Source organism: Neofelis nebulosa, chromosome 10, assembly GCF_028018385.1.
Source record: "Neofelis nebulosa isolate mNeoNeb1 chromosome 10, mNeoNeb1.pri, whole genome shotgun sequence".
NCBI classification, from domain to species: Eukaryota; Metazoa; Chordata; class Mammalia; order Carnivora; family Felidae; genus Neofelis; species Neofelis nebulosa.
The window spans coordinates 87,494,098-87,515,844 of NC_080791.1; the positions used below are offsets into that span (position 1 = coordinate 87,494,098).

The 21,747-nt window shown below is 36.4% G+C and overlaps 1 protein-coding gene across 5 annotated transcripts in view; it reads left to right on the forward strand.

The window, feature by feature from the left end:
- The window catches only part of HIPK3 (homeodomain interacting protein kinase 3), a 92,326-nt gene extending 72,165 nt beyond the window's left edge, over nucleotides 1-20,161 (forward strand). For 2 of the 5 annotated variants that reach the window (XM_058688583.1, XM_058688584.1), the window contains exons 4-17: nucleotides 2,870-2,989; nucleotides 3,619-3,705; nucleotides 4,208-4,392; nucleotides 6,056-6,215; nucleotides 6,605-6,728; nucleotides 10,981-11,102; nucleotides 11,356-11,483; nucleotides 11,575-11,736; nucleotides 11,893-11,955; nucleotides 12,241-12,537; nucleotides 12,825-12,965; nucleotides 14,697-14,932; nucleotides 15,233-15,360; nucleotides 16,187-20,161. In XM_058688583.1, the coding sequence (XP_058544566.1) occupies nucleotides 2,870-2,989; nucleotides 3,619-3,705; nucleotides 4,208-4,392; nucleotides 6,056-6,215; nucleotides 6,605-6,728; nucleotides 10,981-11,102; nucleotides 11,356-11,483; nucleotides 11,575-11,736; nucleotides 11,893-11,955; nucleotides 12,241-12,537; nucleotides 12,825-12,965; nucleotides 14,697-14,932; nucleotides 15,233-15,360; nucleotides 16,187-16,663 (2,430 nt within the window). In that variant the 3' untranslated portion in view covers nucleotides 16,664-20,161. The remainder of the gene's footprint in view (nucleotides 1-2,869; nucleotides 2,990-3,618; nucleotides 3,706-4,207; nucleotides 4,393-6,055; nucleotides 6,216-6,604; nucleotides 6,729-10,980; nucleotides 11,103-11,355; nucleotides 11,484-11,574; nucleotides 11,737-11,892; nucleotides 11,956-12,240; nucleotides 12,538-12,824; nucleotides 12,966-14,696; nucleotides 14,933-15,232; nucleotides 15,361-16,186) is intronic. The other 3 variants (XM_058688585.1, XM_058688586.1, XM_058688588.1) reach the window with 3 other exon arrangements.
- Nucleotides 20,162-21,747: the final 1,586 nt, after the last annotated feature.

Below are 21,747 nucleotides of genomic sequence, written 5' to 3' on the forward strand. Positions count from 1 at the left end.
AGCTAGGCATTGACCATGTCGAGAATTCCTCACGTCATATTTTCTCATCTCTGCATTTCATTCCCATTTGTACACCAGCGTTTTGGTGTATGTGTTTAGAGAAGGCTGTCCTGTGAATTAGTGCTTGAATCCCTTCCTGTCTTAATTATAATACGACAGTATACTGTCTTATTACTGTTCTGTGTATTGGTTTTAACCTGTATTTACGAGGGAAATATCAAAAACATTCCAGGGAATTAAATAAATTTTATGGATGGCTAGACAATATTAACTTGGTAAATGTTGATTGTTCTTGCAAAATGTTTGTTGGAGTTTAGATAGAATCTCATCCAGAACAGCTAAAAGTCTAAATTTATATTCAAATTATCTTACTTGGTAATTTCAAGTCATATCCTGAGTAAGAAAAAGTTCTCTATTTCAACTCCTGAGTGTTTAGGGGGAGTAGGAATCTTCGAAGAATTCTATTTTATCTGGCTATTTGGGTTGCATAGAGACCTTCTCAAGTAGCTGGCTCTTCATGTGTAGACTATCACAAAAATCCAAGAATGGAGCTATAATACGACTGGACTTTGTGAAGTCTAGAGTTGGAGGTGCTTTTGGATTCAAAGAGACATTTAATGGAATTAATACGCTTCAGTAGAACTTCGCTCTGGGACTGGATAAGTGTGAATTAGATGCTCTTTAAGTATTTTTATCTATTCTGATTTTAATTTGCTACTCTGAGTTTCTGCTTACAGTTAACTTTGGTTATGTTAACATGGCCATTAGACTCCAGGTGCATTCAGCTCATTCCTCAACAGTGATTGATATTTCTTAGTTCACATTCCTGACATTATAAGTCTAATTTGCTTATTAGCTTATTTCTAGTTGAGTTCACAACATGAATTTATGAATGAATCACTTCTGAGTCAGGTTTTCACCCTTCATTCACTGGGGACAGAGGAGGCAAAGGCTGAGTCTTTTCATGTATTAGGAGTTATAGATGGAACAGGGTTTTTTTTCTCCCCCCAGAAGACAGAGCAGGCATTATGACCAAAAATAAACTCACAAGATCACTTGCCATTTTTTTTTTCCAGTGCCATTTCAATTGCCCTATTCTGTGTTCTTTTAACACTTTATTTTCTTCTTCATAATGGCACTTCCTAGCTTAATTGCAGATTACGTGCTTAAACATTTATCTATTTTACTGAACTATATGCTTTTGAAGGTTGGCACCATGTTTTACTCATCTGCATATCTTTAGCATTTGACACATAGTAAATGCTCTGTGTATGTTTGTTGAATTGTGGAACGCCTTTCCCACCATCTGAAAGACTCTGATGTAACATCTAGGTACTGGACCCTTAGTACTTTTCACTTTTGGTTTTCATAAAACAAGGAAGTCAGCCACTCTGGGGATGTGGGGTGAGAGAAGGCACCACACTTCAAATTAAATGAAACGGATTTGTAAGGTGGATATTTTAGTTGTCATTTCAGGTAAAATTGAGGATACAAATATGGATAACTTATCTCTGTTGTCTAGAGACTCGACAGTCTAATAGGGAAAACAGACGTGTAAAAAAATAATTGTATTACAGTATTATAAATGTATTAAAATGGCTCTGTTTTAGGTTGATGGGAACACAGAGGAAAGGAATTATCTTTGTTTGAGAAGGTTAGGTAAAGCTGTATAGAGGAGAAGTTCTTGAACTGGGTCTTGAAGAAGGAACGGTACTAAAGTTTGTTGTTGTGGGACTTGGTGAAGTTGGGTGGGGAGGGGCACAGGGACATTGTTAAGTAGGAGTTAGCAGTTTAGGAAGGAGAAACAGCCCATGCAAAATTTAGTGTGGTGCTAGATGGGCTGCTGCTTTAAAGGACCATGTAAAGAGCAGGGAAGAGATAAAGCTCAAAGCCTGAATGCTATGATTGGAGGTTTGGAATTGATCCTGTAGGCGGTAAAGTAATTTTATACAAGGGGGTAACAGTCAGATTTGTGTTTTACCAAAAATGGCTGTTAGCAGTGTGAATACTGAATTGGGGGTGAATGAATGGCATCATTAGGGAGGCAGATAAACTACTTAGGAGGCTTGTGAAATTGTGTAACTCAGAATTGAAGAAGACTTGAAATGGAGATGGAGAGAAGGGACAGTTATGTGGGACCGTGATGATGGAGAGGTATGTGTCCGGTATAAATTTCAGATTTCTGATTTGGGTGTTTGGTGTTGCTGGGAAATACACGAGGATTAACAGGAAAATGAGTTGAGGATATGTTCATTTTGAGGTGCTTAAAGTCCAACCAGATGGAGAGTTTCCATAAGCAGTTGGATCTATAGCTCCAGAGCTAAATATTTAGATACAGATTTAGAGATAAAATTGTGGGCACTTGGGGCTTATAGAGGGAAAGGACAGATAAAACTTCTACCCTACTGGTAAAGCCCTCAGCCTGCTAGTTCACTTTCACCCCTTGTCATTTTCTACGTAGTGAATCTCTGCACTTCAGTATCTGAGTATGTGGTATTACTCCTGGTTGTCCATATTTATTCATATTATACCCTTAGCATAAATCATAATAAGGTTTCCTAGAGAACGCTTACTTGTCCTTTCAGACTCAACTTGAGCATCACCTCTTTTGGAACTTTATGTGACTTTGGTTATTTTAGGTGTCCCTTCTCTGTCTTTCCATAAGCATGTATTTACTATGGTACTTGCAACTCTGTATTATAATTGTTTACTTGTATGCTCCCTACTAGACTGCATTTCTTGAGGGCATAGACTACATCATTTAATTCTTGACCTAACATCTAGTTTAGTGTCTGATACAGAATACATGTTCAATTAATATCTATTACATGAAAGAATAAACTCTTCTGTTTTGTATATTATTTTTCAGATTCGATATATTTCTCAGACTCAAGGTTTACCAGGAGAACAGCTGTTAAATGTGGGCACGAAATCCACAAGATTTTTTTGCAGAGAAACAGATATTTCTCATTCTGGTTGGAGATTAAAGGTAATTCATTAAAAAAGAAAAAAATTTGGAAAAAAATTTTTCTAAGGTGCTTCATGTAGATAATACCCTCCATGCCTATTTCTATTTTACTGCATTTCGGCCTCCTTCTGAATTTTCATTTTTGACCCCCTCCCTTTTTAATGGGGGGAGAAAAAAGCCCTCCCTGAGTAACTTAGCTCATTCTCTAACCTGACAACATAATTATTAACTCATCTTAAATGGTTTTTTAAATTTTGTGTATGTAATTACTTTTGTGTTGTGTGTTTCATCTTCTCTACTCAGTTTCCCATTATTAAGCTTTATAGGACAGGGACTGAATTTCAACATTTACTCCATAACCCAAGTACCTCATTTATTCTTAGGCTTTTTGGGGGCTTAGTAAATCCCCAGTGATTAACTTTATAACCAGTTACTTTTTCATATGTATATATATTTTTTAACTGAACCAAGCTCTTCTCATTTTTCTTTTGGTACTTTTAAAAAGCACATTTTTGATAATTACTCTTTTAAAATTCCTTGCCTTAGAATATTCAGTGTTTTAGACTAAATGTGCCAGAACTAAAGAAATAAAGAATTTCCAAATGGTGGATAATAATATATTATTTCCCCTCTTTGATGTATCCAATAAGACACTAGAAGAGCATGAGGCAGAGACAGGAATGAAGTCTAAAGAAGCCAGAAAGTACATATTCAACAGTCTGGATGATATAGTGCATGTGAGTACCACAGTCATGTTTGTTCGTCTTCTGTGCTTACGATGATAGACCTGAATGCCAAGGATACCACAAGTTCATCATCTTCTAAATGACTATAGAGTGCTGTTGGTTTTAAGCTTTTCAAACAAAACTGATTCTAAGGTTTCAGCCCTTTAGGAACTAAACTGCATTTGTCTTTATCAAATATTATTAATTCCATCCTGTTCTTTAGTAGAAAGTATTTTCTTCAAAAGGGGAAATCCTAGCTCTACAAATTTCTTTTCTTTGCATTTGTTAGAAATGGATATTTGTTAAAATATTCATTAATTTTTTTTACTTTGAATACTATTTGGTACTTTGAAACATTTTCTGAATTTATGAAACTCAATTATTTGTTCTTGTTTCAAAACAGTTGTAGTTCTCTGTTCCTTCCTGTGTTGTGTTTTTTTAAAACTGAAACTTTAACATCTATTACCTTTTATGGCTTATTTGTATTTGATGACTTGAAATTTTGATATTGTAGGTGAACACAGTGATGGATTTGGAAGGAAGTGATCTTTTGGCTGAGAAAGCTGATAGAAGAGAATTTGTTAGTCTGTTGAAGAAAATGTTGCTAATTGATGCAGATTTAAGAATTACTCCAGCTGAGACTTTGAACCATTCTTTTGTTAATATGAAACATCTTCTAGATTTCCCTCATAGCAACCAGTATGTTATTTTAAAATCTTCATTATTTTTTTGAAAGAGTACATTTATTGATTGATTGATTGATTGATTGATTGAGCATGAGTAGGGGAGGCACAGAGAGAGAGGGGGAGAGAGAGAATCTCAAGCAGACTCCGTGCTGTTAGCATGGAGCCCACAGTGGGGCTTGATCCCACCATGAGATCATGACCTGAGCCAAAATCAAGAGACGCTTAACCGACTGAGCCACCCAGGTGCCCCATTTAAAGTCTGTTAAAATGGCATGGAGAAATAATACTAAGTCTTAGAAAATTAGTGTTTTAGAGAAATTATTCAATATATCTATTAAATGTAAATAATCTGAGTCAAGAGAGGTTAAGCTAACTCGACCAAATTCATATAGACTAGTAAGTGGCAGCACAGTACTGGAATATGAATCTGAGTTGCATTCCAATGTTCTTTTTCCAAAGTACCATACTGAAAATGACTGTGATTTTTTTACATGACATTCTTAACTTAATAGCCAGGCATATGTAATAAAAGGAAGTATTAACAGTTTTCCTCCCTCTTTTGAGTCCTACAGACTCCATCTTTAATTTCCTTTCACATTGTTTGCTTTCCTTGCCCACACCTTCTCCTCTGTGTTGTGGAAGGAAAGGAGGGTTTAAAAAAAAAAAAATTTTTTTTTTTTTAACATTTATTTCTGAGAGACAGAGCCTGAGTGGGAGAGGAGCAGAGAGAGAGAGGGAGACACAGAATCCAAAGCAGGCTCCGAGCTGTCAGCACAGAGCCCAATGGGGGGCTCGAACTCACAAACCGTGAGATCATGACCTGAGCCAAAGTCAGATGCTTAACAGACTGAACCACCTGGGTGCCCCAGGAAAGAAGGGTTTTTATGGGTTAATGGTAAAGAATATACGTATGCTCACATTGAGAAGGTCTTATCAGAGTTACCTTAGGTAAAGCTTATGCATTCTTTGAACCCCACACCTCTTCTTTGTAAGGCTGCAGGGGATAATGTAAATGACTACTTAAAACAACTTTTTATATTTTAAAATGACTGAGAGTGTCTGGGTGGCTTGGTTTTAGTTAAGTGCCCAAGTTAGGCTGAGGTCATGATCTCACAGCTTGTGAGTTTGAGCCCCTCATCGGGCACTCTGCTGTTAGTGAGGCGCTTGCACTCTCCCTCAAAAATAAATAAACATTAAAAAAATGACTGAATGAAGAAGTTTATAGGGTTGAACCAGTATCCGTTATTGTGGATTCCCCTTAAAATTGTTATTTTTCTCCCCAACAGTTGAAAATATCTAATCATTTCCATATATAAGCACTTTGAAAATAACATAACTATATATTTTGTATCGATAGTTTAGGGATGTGGAGATCTAGAAATTTTGGAAAAATTATTTAGAGCAAGGGTCATGAAATTATAGTTGTGCTAGTCAAAAAATGCTTACTGTTGCTTTGATGTCTTAGAAAATATTTCAGATATAAGATACATTTCCACTAGCTTTAAAATTCAATCTTTTGTGGGGTTTTCTGGTAGAAATAGTATTGAAAATAAGCAGATTAAGTGCAAGTCAGATAATTTTTTCTTTTAGAAATAATTTATAAATTTTAAACTACCCTTAACAGTTAAAATATTACAGTTACCTTCCCCCCCCCCCCCCCCGTTTTTTTTTTGCAGTGTAAAGTCCTGTTTTCATATTATGGATATTTGTAAGTCCCACCCAAATTCATGTGACACAAATAATCACAATAAAACTTCACTTTTAAGACCAGTTGCTTCAGGCAGTACTGCTAACCTGACAGCAAATTTTACTAAAATTGGCACATTAAGAAATCAGGTAAGAACTTATAATATTTAACAATTTGTACTCCTTTTTTAATGATTGCTCATTTTGCTTTTGAAGTATATAGAAGTCTCATGTCAGCAATTAGAAGTCACAGTACCGGGGAGGTTCTCGCGATGGTTATTCTGTAAAATCTCTACCATTTCAGGGCAATGATTAGAACATGTCTACCTAAACTCTTTTATTTCCTTTCACCTTTCACTCTCTTAATATCCCCTACCTACCTTTCTGTGCAGCAGCTCCATGAAAAGTAGAGTTGAGTAAAATCAGTTTCTGGGCCCATTTTTATCAGAGTTACGACTTTAAGAAGTGCATTCAAATTGTATTGGTAAAGCGTGCATGTAGACTACTCAGTACAATGCCGCCTGTGCTGATCCTTTCAGGCGTTAACCACGTCCGCTCACTCCGTTGGGCACCATGGAGTTCCTCTGCAGGCCGGAACTGCTCATTTCGGTTGTGGTGACGCTTTTCAGCAGACACTGATTATCTGTCCCCCAGCTATTCAAGGTACTCCGATTTAAATTACACTTTGAATTTAGGCGTATGTTATTTTTAAACAAATTTAATTATATTTTAATAAAATATATTGCATAGTTTTTGCCACATTTGCCACATTGCTACATTTGAATTTAATTTAGGCTGGTCAGTAGCCTTTAGACCAGTGACACTTCTTTCGTGACTGGAGCTCCACTGTAATCATCACTGACAGAATGGGTCATCTGATAATTATATTTCCTGTAGAGTTGCATGATAAAATACCTTAGTAGAAATTAATGGGCTTGGAAAGCTATGGGTTGTCCTTTACTGGTTATCACAGCTCCAGATATTTAGGTAAGTACCTTTTATCTGTCTGTTATTACTAGACATTAAAGTAACTGAGAACTCAGTTCATTAAATTTTGGTCAAAATAATTCTATCCAAGAATGTTACAATCTTGTTCTTTATCCATACCTTAGGTTTTAAAAAAAGAGAGAGATTGTTTTTTGCTCAGTTGGATTATGCTCCTTAGATAAAAAGCAGAATAAAACCTCAGGTGAGATGAGTGGCAGAATACCTTTGAAGAGGCCATAAATTCTCACATGCGGGAATTTGTTAGTGGTTCTTAGAGGGCAACAGCAGCAAATGTTACAGCTGGAATAACCAGAATAAAATGTGACTTTCTAGGTCCTTTCATAGCACTTCGTCCTTGCTAGGCATCTAGTTCTGTCTTAAAGCAAGAGGTTAATTACAAATGAGGCCCTAAATGATTCTTTGAAGCGTGATGGTAGGACTGTATAGCATCTGTGAAAGCAGTTGGTACTCAGTCAGGACACCTGGGCTAGAGTCCTGTTCTGTTTGCTGTCATTGTAGATGAGTCTGTTTAACCTGTTTTCAGCCTTAGTCAAAGGAAAAGACTGAGTAGATACGGTCCTGGTCACTTCTAGCTCTAATATTTCTGGATTCTGAAGGTTATTTAAATTTTTTATTTGATTCAAGGACTTAAACGATGTTTCTGAAGTTTTAATATCTCCTACAATGCCTAATAAAGCACCAAGATATGTTTGTTGACTGGACTGACTGGTAATAAGAGATGTGAAAACATCTCAACTCTTTAGCCATTTTTGTTCTACCAGGGGAACTTTATTTTCATCTTTTATGTATATTGGGTTTTCGTATAAGGTTTCATCGAGAGAAAGATCGGTAGCACTACAGATAAAAAACAACTACTTAGATGGTTGATTTTTAAGGTGAAATTGTGGACCAACATGGTCTATAAGTATCTGTGACAGTGACCCATGGCTGGGGATAGTAAAATACCCATATTATCATGTCAGTGCTCTTAAAGACACTGTTGTGTTTATTTCTTTGTTTTTCCTCGATTGTTAATTATAAAAATTTCTAACCTAAAGAAAAAGTCAAAGAATAATACAGTGCCTTCTACCCTAGATTCAACAAGTGTTAACGTTTTGCCATATTTGCCATCAGTCTATCTCAACGTACATATACTACCATTTGATAGTAAGTGGTAGGTAGACATCTTCCTTCTAAATACTTGAGCATGGAAGATTGACGCTTTTTTGTTTTTTAATTAGTTGTCATGTAAGTGACATTTGTGTCACATTGTGTCTCCACAAATGCATTTTCACTTAGATGAGTTTTAGTCTATACTAACAAATAGATTTTTAAGTTCTAATAATTTCCCCCCATGTACCAAAATCATATTTCATCAAGATTTAGAATAGCAGCTTTTTTTTTTTCTTTTCTTTTTTTTTTCCCCAGAGCCTACCTTCTGTTTGTAGCAAAAATTTAGGAGGCTTGTGAGGCACATTTCTAAACACAGTTAAGGGTCATTTTTAAAACATTCAATGAGGTCCGATAAATCTTTTCTCTTTGTGCCTTATGATTGATGAAAGACTAGTGACCTTTCTACACATATGCTAACAGCTGTATGAGTGGTTCATAAGAAGGATAACAAAGAAAAGGAGACACTCTCAGACTCATAAACCCTTTAAATGTCAAGCACAATATTTTTGAATTAGAATTACCAGTAAGACAGAGCAAAATAACTTGTTAGCTTATGTAACAGGTGCAGTTGTAGCAGGACAGGCAGGCTCTATAAATATGTTGTTTCATTGTTTTTTGTCTTAGTGTAGTGTCTGCTTAGCAATGAAAGCTTCCTTGTCTAATCCACTTTAGTATCTCTGTAGAAAATCCCAGTATTGGTCTTTTTACCACTTTCCCTCATAATGTGCCACCAATCCATTTTGAAGAAACATTTTAAATGGTTATTGGGCAGCTGTTGGGTAGTAGTTCTGGCACCATTATAGTTTGTATTTTTAAATAGATTTTATGTCTTTTCTACTTCACTTTACATTTTTTGCTTTGAGGCTGTGGTGTCTAGGTTCATCATGCATTTCATATATTCTCCATGTTATAGATATAATATGTAGGTATAGATATAGAAGTACTATATCCATAATATTATTACCTTTTTCAAGTTAACAAAGACTTAGCCAAGCCTCTGTTTAACAAATTTGAGTATGTATTCGACAAGCATTTCACATTATTTGGCAATCTGAAAAACTAGTTTTTCATCCCCTTTGGATGAAAACTGCTATTTTAGAATGAAATGCATTCCAACAAAATTCTCCTGTTGTACTAGAACAATCTTGTAAACTTTCGTGCCTTGCTGTGCAGATATGAAAGCAAATCTAATCAAGCAAAGATAAAATTTTAGCTAGCCTAAGAACTGTGTAGAAAATTGGGATCTTAATCACTGTTGAATTTGATAAAAATAAGTTAGACCTCATGAGGAGAGAAGATAATAGAATTCTTCTCATCATAAGGCATTAATTATGAGGAGAATTTAAGGGCAACATGACTTTTGTTGGGATTTGAGAATTCGCTCTGTCCTTTACCCCTTGTCAAAGTGAATTCTGCTTTTTTCTCTGATGAGACTGTCTTGCTGCCATACATCTACACTGCCTGGGTGCACTTAGATTCCATTTCTTGGAGAATTTGCTGATCAAGATATGCTTTTTGGAAGGGCTAAGAAGGTCAGTTAAAAAAAAAAAAATCTGTAGATCTTTGTTAAACTTCATCCCTACCTAGCCTTTTCAGTGGATTTCAGGAGATAGAACACCCTGGGAGGAGGGTAAAAGCCTCTGTGAAGAAAAATAAGCGCAACAAAATTAACAGGATTAACACTTACAGTGTATTTGCACAATAAAATTATGGGGTTATTTTTCAATAGTAAAAACAATTGTAGTATTTTTCTCTTACCTAAGATGGCTGCTTTTTCCACCAGCCTATACTGAAAGTAACTGCTGCAAGAGGCTGGAATTAATCAAGCACTGAATTTATTCTCGTAACTGAGCTTTCTGAGCTTGGGGGATGTCCCTAAAATCTTGTTAGTCAAAGTTCTCAGTTGGGGTGATACTACTTCACTGTCTCAAAGTTTAATATAAGACAGTATCTATCTGCATGGTCCTTTTGCAATATATGACACAGAAACATTAACATTAACATTAACAGGATTAACGTGGCTGGTGATCTTGCTTTCTACTTGTCCTAGTGGGTAAGCAAAGTGGAAGATGTTTGTCCTGGAGTTCCAGCAGCTACTAGTAGATGAAGCCATATTGGTCAAAGCTTAGCACTATCATCGTATTAGGTCTGAAAGGTTATTTTTGCTTTTTCCTTTGGACCTTGGAATGAGTGTGTCTTCCGTGAATTTTCTTAAATCGTGTAAACCATCATGGCCTTTGAAGTGTGAAGTTGTGATACATTCCCCCTTTGGTGCTAAAAGTGTGAGATCCTATTACAGGTTTTAAAGAAGAGAATACTTGGCAGAGCTAAGTTTGTATGAAAAGATGAATGTTTACCTGCTAGAGGATCAGGATGTTGAGTTCGATTCACCTTTCCATGTCCTTTATCATAGTGGCAGAACTATTTGAAAAGGAAATAAAGCTATAATAAGCAAACTTTAAAAGGAATGGGAAGTTTCAAGAAAAGTAAATGATGCAACTTGGTGGTATGCATTTTAAAACAGTAGAAGGAGTAGCTTTATGTCAGTTTCTGGAATGATGTACCACAACGTAGATAGAAAGTACCTCACTTTCCTAAAAGATGGTTTTGTTAGTGTTATGAATATTTTATGTAGGGGATGATTTTATAAACCTAATCAGAATTTTAGTAAGTCTTTGAAGTTCAAAAAGTTTTGTAAGTTAAGAGAAATCGTTTTTGATTTGAGAACTATTTTTTTTTTCTTCCTCTTTCACAGGTATTCCTGCAACGCATGGTAAACCCACTAGTTATTCAATAAGAGTAGATAATACAGTTCCACTTGTAACTCAGGCCCCAGCTGTACAGCCACTACAGATCCGACCAGGAGTTCTTTCTCAGGTCGGTAATAATTTATTATTTTTGCATGTGTGCTGTCCTCCTTATACTCAAGAAGGGCAGTGATCCACTTGTAACATATCAGCCTGTGCTGTTGAGAAACAGAAAAGATGATCCGGATGGGAATTTGATCTTTTTTAGTTACTGGCTTTTACATAATTACTAATAATTGTTGCCTTAATATACTTTTGATTCTAAGATGTAGTAATGACGAATTACTTGTAACTCACTAGCTTTTCTTTTGTGCGTGGCACAGCAGACGTGGTCCGGTAGAACACAGCAGATGCTGGTACCTGCCTGGCAGCAGGTAACACCCATGGCTCCGGCTACTACTGCGTTAACTTCTGAGGGTGTGGCTGGCTCACAGAGGCTTGGAGACTGGGGGTAAGTTAAAAACAAAAATACTTTTTGCGTGAAGTTTGTAAAATAGATCTGGCTATAGGAGGGATTCAATTTTTCTAAACTTTCTCCCTAGGAAAATGATTTCACACAGTAATCATTATAACTCAGTGATGCCACAACCTCTTCTAACCAACCAGATAACTTTATCGGCCCCGCAGCCAATTAGTGTGGGCATTGCACATGTTGTCTGGCCTCAGCCTGCCACTGTAAAGAAAAATAAACTGTGCCAGAACAGGTTGGTATTGATATTTTAACTTTCCTCTGCATTTTGAAAATTAATCTTTAAAGTAAATTTTGCATGTTCACTAAAGGGTCACTCTGTTTTATTCAAAATGACCTCTTTGATAGCTTTGTTACAAACACTAAGCCAGCTCCCTTCTCAATTTCTCAGAGGTATTTTGGTAAAACTAATGGAATGGGAGCCAGGAAGAGAGGAAATAAATGCTTTCAGTTGGTAAGATTGTCTTTATTGCCCTTTTGATTTATTATCTACATATAATTTTAGACAATTTTAGACACTCAGATATCACATTTACCAAAAAATGACCATTTTAATGTATGTAAATGCAATCTACACTGGTATTTCTAGAGATAATACTTTGTATTTACAAAACAGTCTATATATGTTAGTATGTTATATATGTGATCTTGAACATTGTTCATTTTAACAAGATATCCTAGAAAAGTGTCATGTACATATTTTGATTATAGAAATGACACATTATTCCTTTGATTGCAGGAGTAATTCATTGCAGAATACGAATGTCCCACATTCAACATTTATTTCTCCAAAGATAGTAAATGGGAAAGACATTGAAGAAGTACGTTGTATAGAAACACAGGACAATCATAACTCAGAAGGAGAAGCAAGAGATTGTTGTGACACCTCTGTCAGGCAGGAGTCTGATTCATCGGTTTCTGACAAGCAGCGGCAAACCATCATCATTGCTGACTCCCCAAGTCCTGCAGTGAGTGTGATTACTATTAGCAGTGACACTGATGAGGAGGAGACAGCGCAGAGACACTCACTCAGAGAGTAAGTGCCAAAAGCAGTTTGTGTTTATACTGCATCCTTAAGTAGCGGTGGCGCCCTCTGGTGTGGTGAAAAAGAAACTTTCTGGGACTTAACCCTTGTCTGTCAATGTCCTTGGGAGTGTACATCCTGAATAGTAACTAACATGATTATTATAGCATTTCTCCCATATTCATAGCTTTAGATTTTTGTCATTGTAAGTCACATTTAACTGCTTTATATCCTTAATTCATGTAAATTTTGGCTACTTCTCATTTTTGACCCATGTCTTTCCCATCCCTCTTCGCTAGATGTAAAGATAGTCTAGATTGTGAAGCTTGCCAGAGCACTTTGAATATCGATCGGATGTGTTCGCTAAGCAGTCCTGATAGTACTCTGAGCACCAGCTCCTCGGGGCAGTCCAGCCCATCCCCGTGCAAGAGACCGAACAGGTAAAGGAATTCCAGGGGGCGTATACCATAGATACTGGGACTGCCAAAAAGCCTGTGATTTCTTTTGTTGTTTATGTTAATACATACCTATTGATTTACCACAGTGGCTTCTTTCTTGGACGTAATTTTTTAACCAGATCACTTGGGTTTTAAGTGATAATTTTCTTTTATTGTTGTAGAACACATCTAAATGAAAAACTGAGGTTCTAATAAGAGATTTTTTTTTTAATTTTTTTTTTTTTTTTTTTTTTTTTTGAGACAGAGAGAGACAAAGCATGAGCAGGGGAGGGGCAGAGAGAGAGAGGGAGACACAGAATCTGAAGCAGGCTCCAGGCTCTGAGCTGTCAGCACAGAGCCCGACACGGGGCTCGAACTCACAGACTGTGAGATCATGACCTGGGCTGAAGTCGAACACTCAACTGACTGAGCCACCCAGGCGCCCCACTAACAAGTGATTTTTAAAGAATCATTTGTTTCTGAAAGGGCAGAAAGCCATGTCCTCAACTTTAGCTCCATAGGTGACAGTTACTACTTCAATTTGGAATAATAAGATAGCAAAATGAACATTTTAACATTTTAGCAAAGTAAACAAGGAATTTTTTGTGTAATAAAGTAATAACCCACTGTCAGTAGAGTATCCAGGAGGATTTTTTTTTTTCTCATTGGTGATCAATCTGTGTGGCTTTATCCACATTTCCTTTCCTACTCTTTTTTTGGCCAGGGACATGTACTGCCACTAAAGTAGTGAGCTTCTCCTAGCCATCGTGATGTACTAACACGTTAAGAGAGAAGCCATAAACATCTCTGTGAAATACATTTGATTTCAACTTTTAGAAATTCTTTTTTTTTAGTGGAAACAAAAGATGAAAAATCTTTAAGTCTTAATTTTATACATTTGTTTTCTCTTTTTTCCTTTGTCGGGAAATATGATAGTGTATACTTTAGAAGACGTAAAGACGTTTTATCACACCTTATGGATTGCTTATAATAGGGTTTGGCAGTTGATATATACATACATATCTGTAAATATATACATCCATATAAAAATTATATAAGTGTACAAATAACTATAAATATACATAAATATATATAAAAAGATGCTTCAAATTGCTAAGTGTGAAATGAATGATTAAAATAGACCATAAATGCTGTAGGAATTCCAAAGGGAGAGAGATTGTCATGGCCCGATGGGGCCAGGAAGAGAAATGTGGAGAGGTCCAGAGTCGTGTGGAGGACTCTGGCTAGGCCTTTGGAGAGGTGGGGAAGACCTCTCAGATATGTGGTTAAAAGGACCCAAATTACCACTAAAGGCATGAATCCTAACATTAGAATTTAATCTGAACTATCCAGGTCACATGAATATATGTTTTTACATTTCATTTAAATTATCCAGAACATTGCTTCTTTCGTAGTGTTTGGATGAGATTTCCTGGAGTTTATAAAGTGGAATTTTTTGAACCACTACTAAGAATCAAGTGGGAAGGGAAAGGAGAGAAAATAAAGTGCCAAAATGATGTACCTAAACAGGATAGAATTAGGGTTAACAGTCTGAGTAGAGAATTAATGTGAGAGTCTAGAAAATCTATGAAAAAAATAGTATTGGACAAGGAAGAAGTTGTAATTAGATATGAAATAACTGAATAAGATTCTCAACTTCCTGGAGCCTGGATAGTATTTAACTTAAGATTTAATGTTGAAAAACATATTATTCATAAAAAGACTTTCTTGTAGTATGTCAGATGAAGAACAGGAAAGTGGTTGTGATACTGTGGATGGCTCTCCAACATCAGACTCTTCGGGACATGACAGTCCATTTGCAGAGAGGAACTTTGTGGAGGACGCTCGTCAGAACCCGGAACTGGTAACCTCTGCCAATACGGAAACCAAACCAGCTGTTTGTACTGTTGTGGTGCCACCGATGGGACTAGAGAATGGATTAAATGCTGATGAGCATATGGCAAACACAGGTAAACTGAATCTCCCCTTCTCCCCGATTATCCCTTTAAAAAGTCTTAATTTGGGAACGTCAGAGAACAACATTGCCAAAAAATCGTCTCTGAATTTCCAACTTGATCCTGCCAAACCTGTTGTACAAAGGAAATCTTTCCTTCTATCATTCAGTACTGGAAATTCTGAGACCACGTCTCTCTTTAATTTTAAGGTTGTCGGACCTTAAAATCACTACTGCGTAAAATACCTAAAGACCTTCCTCATTTTTATGTGAGCAGGAGAAAGCATCAGCTGTCTAATATTTTGTTCATTGCCAGATTCTGCCTGCCAGCCATTAGTAAAAGGACGATCAGCTCCTGGAAGATTAAACCAGCCTTCCACAGCAGGTAATCGCCAGCAGAAATTGACATCCGCATTCCAGCAACAGCATTTGAATTTCAGTCAGGTATGTTTGTGAATTTGTAAGAGTCTTTGGGATTCAAATTCAGCAGTTTTTCATTTGGAAGGAAAAAAGATTCTGAAACCATATGCAGTCTTGAAAAATGTTTCCCTTTTCATTATCCCAAGTGACTAAGGAGTAATTGGCCTACTAATAGGGTATTGAACCAGATTATCCATAAGCCTGAATTTTTCAGAAAGATTAGGCTTTTAGATTCTCTTAAATAATTTTTTAGTGTGTTTGTTGTCTTAGACCTTTCAACTGAAAATGTGCACTGATGGATTGATGGCCGCATTTGTTGTGTTAGTCGTTGGGAATAGTGATGCCTTACTGAGTACTTTACATCTCTTCGGTACTGTGCTCAGCAGTAGTGTTTCATTTTGGGAAAGAACAGAGAACAGGTATTGGAGTCAGACCTGCATTCAAATCCTGACTTTGCCAAATACTGCGTATATTACCTTGGCCAGGTCTCTTCAACAAATCTGGCCCACAGTTAATGGGCATAATAGCTATATTTGTAGGGTTGTTTTGGAATGAAATAATGTCTCATACGTAAGGTGTTAGCCTTACATAAAATAAGTAGCTATTAGTAGCGATGCGGGGGGGGGGGGGATAGTGACACTAGTAGCAATATAATGTTATCATATTAAAGTGTTTAATATTAATGTGTATAACATTGATATTTTACTTTTCTCTATGCTTAGTAGAAGTGGAGATCTGAGGGATCCTCTATGGATTATCAGTTACAGACTATATTGTAATTTCCCTTTGTTCCTTTCTTTTTAACTTATAGAGTACGTACTCAGCATTTTTTGTCTGTGTTTTTGAATAGGTTCAGCACTTTGGTTCTGGGCATCAGGAGTGGAATGGAAACTTCGGACATCGAAGACAGCAAGCTTATATCCCCACTAGCGTTACCAGTAATCCATTCACTCTTTCTCATGGAAGTCCCAATCACACAGCCGTGCATGCCCATCTGGCTGGAAATGCACATCTTGGAGGACAGCCTACTCTACTTCCATACCCATCATCAGCTACCCTCAGTAGTGCTGCACCGGTGGCCCACCTCTTAGCCTCTCCATGTACCTCAAGACCTATGTTACAGCATCCAACTTACAGTATCTCTCATCCCAGTGGCATAGTTCACCAAGTCCCAGTGGGCATAAATCCCCGCCTGTTACCATCCCCAACCATTCATCAGACTCAGTACAAACCAATCTTCCCACCACATTCTTACATTGCAGCATCACCTGCATATACTGGATTTCCATTGAGTCCAACAAAACTCAGCCAGTATCCATATATGTGAAAACTCCAAAAGAGTATATTGAGGAAGCTCAATGATATAAACATTTGATTAAAAATAAAAACATGGTATTTAATAAATATTAGCCATGGCACAAGAAAATTATTTTTGAATCATGTAGACTTGGGTGCAATTTAAACAACTTTGAGCTTTAAAAAAAAAAAAAAACAAAACTCACTTTTAATGTGTTTTGCACATTTGGTATAACTTGTCTTTGGTCATGTTATCTTCTTATGTAGTAACTCTAGACAGGTGACTTATGGGAGCAGAAGTCCAGTTTTGCTCCTGCTATTTTTTATAAAATTGCCTTCTAACTAGTGCAAGACACATCCACATTTGGGAAGCCATTCTGTGTACAGACTTAGAGCAACAGATGCACATATGTCAGAATTACAGCATACAAGTGAATTGTATTATCTGTGTCTTAGTGTATAAATGTTGGGTCACTTACCTAAGAAATTGAGCTATTGTTCTTTACATTTGCATGTGTCTTTGCATGGGCAAAATGTTGCCTAGACTTTGCTCTTAAATGTTGTTCTAATAATCTCAGCTGCATTGTAAACCGTTCCCACACATAGTGCCTTAAATATTTGAGGTTGTTGATGTTATTACCTATATATAAATGTTGAGGACTGCAGCACTTAAATTCAGATCTACTCTTTAGTTTCCTTTTGATAGAGTAATGTTCATTTTTGGTTTTGTGTGGTATGATTTCAGGTCGTAGCTGTTTTTTCCTTACTAAGAGGGCAGCATGTTTGCTATAGCTGAATTCTGCTGTCTGATTTTTCAGAATGATCTAGCTTCAAGAAAAGCAAGCAGTTAGTAGTGCTTAAGAAAAATTGATTCAGTATCTAATGGATAGTTGATATCTGTCACAACACAGCATTTTATATACTGTTAAGTGAAACTGCAATACAATCTAAGTTTATTTTGGGAGTGTTTGCTGTATAATTGGATTTAATGAAATGTTTAGAGGTGAAGTAGGCATGACTTTGAGTAGATAATGAAAGAAAATGCAAAATGCTTATTGATTCATGATGTGGTTTCATCCTAGCTTGGGCAAACCATGCAGTATTTAATAAATAGTAGCAGAATATTTACTATTGAAGCTTGAAAAGATGTGAGTTCTTTGTGTGCAATCTTTCATTTATGCATGTGAGAGGGTTTTTTGTTTTTGTTTTTTTTTTAATATTTTTACATTGTAGTACTTGTTTTGCTTGTTGGTGGTGTTTGCTTATTTAATACATTCCGTCAGGGACAGAAATTACATGCTTTTTTTTTCCCCTAGGAAGTGTGTCTTGGGTTTTTCCCTTATTCTTTTTTCTTTTTTCTTCTTTTTTGGTGGTGGTGGTGGTTATGTTTAAATGAAGTTGCTTTTACAGCACCAAAGACTTAATCATCCATTTCCTATATAAAAGGTAGCTACTTTTTTGCATAGACCTCAAGTATATTGTAGTATAGAGGTGGACTTTAAGGAAAGGTATTAAACAGGCTGTGTTTTAGCTTATGGGCAAGTAATAAATTGTATCATTTATCTTGAATGTATCATAGATAAGCTGCTATATAACGATTGCCACTTCAGATAGCTGTGAAATTAGGTGATTAACTAGTTGTTACTTAGCCTTCTAATTTCTGTATAAGTCTAATTACATGAAATAGAAGTTGGGGTTTTGATTTTTTACTTTGCTTTTCTGTTTGGAGTGTCATTGTAACTACTGTATTGTAAATGATGGAAAATAATTGCATATGTTATTTTGGGGTGTGTTATTTGCATCAGTATTTTATCTCTATTAATGTTTGTGCTCATCACTGCATATAAAAAACTTGGATGTATCAATGTAACTTAATTTTTTATTTTCATACTGGCATTGTAGACACTTGAGAAAGCTGTATCTTGCAGGCTTGACTTAACTTTTTTTTCCTTAAAAATCTGGAATATAATCTTACAGCATTTACTGGAATAAACAGTACAAAGCATTTGAGTGTAAAAACTCTCCAAATGTTTTGGATTTACAGCATTTCTTTGATGAATGAATTGCATACCACTAGTACAGCTCTAATACAGCGTTGACAATAAGCTAATAATGGATAAACTTTTCTTTACTCCATTAACACAAGCAGTGTTTTATTTAATAATCATCAATGAAATAAATGTGCCTGAAATTGATTTTAAAAATTACAGTATTAGATCATAAAATAAAAACCAGCAGTACATTTTTAGTCACACTGAAAATGAAGGACTTAATTTTCCCCACAAGTTTCAGTGTTTTTAGTAATCAATTCTATGCATTTTATATAAATAGAAATATATATACATATATATATTACACATAAAAAAGAGGAGTAGCCTAAGATTAATTTAAAAGATTATTTACAGATGGCAAATTTATGGAGTCACTATTTAAGTAAACTTGCTGCCCTCCACAGCTTATTAATTTTATTTATACGGTCCAGCAGGTCACTGGTGTCTGCTCACTTCTTGGAACAGAATCCACACTGGCAGCGCATGTTTCAGAAACCCCGAGTGCAAAGGATCGATTTATGTTTGTACAGTAGGTACAAAACTGGCGCAGTTTTAGTTTCATTCAGGGCCACGTTTACTACCCTGAAATGTCGGATTTTCTGTATTTCAGTTCCAAGACTCTGACAGTCTTGTTAAATAAACAGTAAATGTTTTCGTAATGTAACAGTAAGGTGTGGTAATGGCGTACCCCCAGTTAAGTACTCTGCTCTTAACTGATTCTAATCACGGGTTTTTTAACGTGTTTAAGAATTAAAAATTTCAAAATCCTGCCAACGTCTAAATTCAACAAACTGACAAGAATTTGGATGTATACCCTCTTTAAAACCATTTGACGAGTTTTCTTTGGTTTTACTGCTTTCTTAAATAAAACACTGCACGATTCCAAGTTGCATATTTGCATACTGTTTTAACTTGCAGATTTATTATTATTTGTTTTTTTTTACCCAATACCCTGATAATTTAGTTTTCTTTTCCTTCAGGGTGTTTAAATATGTTACTGTAGTAGCAAAGCCTTTTCACTTTTTAAAATCTCTACTACTAATTTTAATCTTGGTTTGTGTTGAGTAAAAGTTAAATCATACACTGCAAGGTGTAGGAAGATTTGTTTTAATGAACCCAATGATACAGATTTGATTACTAAGTTTGAACTGTTAACTGTTTAACAATTTTAGACTTGTGGCTTTCTTTCTTTGGTTTTGTTTTTGCTTTTACTTCTATGCTACACTAGTTTGCCATGTAGCAATTGCACTGTGCAATATTACAATAAGGACTGGGAAAATTTTTATGGATGTAATGTCTATTACGGTTTGCGCTAGTATTTCTCTCTAGTTCTCAGTGATTTAAATGTGACCAAGCCTTCTGTACTTTGTCACAAAAAGCGGGTTTTCCAGGTGACTATTTTGGTGAGTGTCAAAATAAGAATTTATGGTGTATTACTGTCGATTCACTTTGAATTAAAATATATATATTGCAGCAAACAGCATGTTGACTTTTTGTCCACCCCAGTACTGCTTTACGGGGGAGGGAAGGAAAAGGTTAGTGGTGCTCAGGATTTAACCTACATCATCGCATTTAATTCTCAGAACCACCGTGCGATAGGTACTGTTGTCTTCACCATTATATAAATGAAGAAATAGGTTCAGAATATCTAGGGGAGTTGTCCAGGGCCCCACTGCTGAGTGGTGAAACTGATACATGAGCCAGGCTGTCTAACTGTAACTAATCTACTTTCTGCCAGTTCTTTGTAAACTGACGGCTGAGACAGTGTGCCAGAAGTACCGCACCCACAGTATAACCACGACCCACTTCCCATTAATCTTATTTTTTGAATATTTTATGAGGGAAATATTTGTGTTTAATATGTGTGGGTGAGGGGTGCCTGGGTGGCTCAGTCGGTTGAGCGAACGACTTCGGCTCAGGTCACGATCTCGCGGTCCGTGACTTCGAGCCCCGCGTCGGGCTCTGTGCTGACAGCTCAGAGCCTGGAGCCTGTTTCAGATTCTGTGTCTCCCTCTGTCTCTGACCCTCCCCCGTTCATGCTCTGTCTCTCTCTGTCTCAAAAATAAATAAACGTTAAAAAAAAAATAAAAATATGTGTGGGTGAAGAATAGGGAATTCACATGGATTTCTAAGATGTACAACATGAGACTTCAAAAGAATGTAGTTGTCGTAGGCCACTTTACATTATGTCCTCAAATACTGTCCTTATACTGTAAGGATTAAATTTCGGGGGAGCATCAGTAGGAGAGGTTTGTGGGGAGCATTCTATCAGAGCACACCCAGAATTCATATTCTCAATCTTTCAACAAATCTTTAATTGACATATAACATATATGCATTTTGGTGTCTGGTTTTTTTTGTCTTGGCATTTAAAAAAAATTTTTTTCTTTTTTTGAAGTGTGTTTGAGAGAGAAAGCAAGCAGGGGAGGGGCAAAGAGAGAGGGAGAGAGAGAGAATCCCAAGCTGACCTTGTGGAGCCTGACGCAGGGCTCAAACTCACGGACTGGGAGATCATGACCTGACCCGAAACCAAGAGTCAGATACACCCATATCGTGGATAGCAGTGGCTCCTTTGTTCCCATTGCTGTATAGTATTCTTTTGTGTGCTTATATAGCAATTTGATGATGTTTTTGTTCGTATCTTTTGGAAAACACATGTATGCATTTCCTTTGGGTATATATGTGGGTTTGGCGCTGAGTCATAGGGTGTACATATGTTCCACATTATCAGATACTGCAAACAATATTCCAAAGTGGTTAAGTTCAATTTACGTTCAATAGCAGTAATATGAGAGTCCCAGTTACTTCATGTCCTCACACATTATATATTTTTTTCTTTCATTTTAGTCATTCTTGGGGGTGTGAGTTGTTCAAAGTAACGTAAAGATTTCCATTTAGCCCAAGGCACTCATCCTACAAAGAGATGAGATCCAGAGTTTGCAATTTATGTGAAAGAGTTAGGGGCTTCTTGAGAACACAAGTTTCCCCACTGAAAGTAGAGCATTTCATAAGCCAAAATGGTGTAAAGAAGCAGTTGCCATCAATTTTTATGGAAAAGGATCTG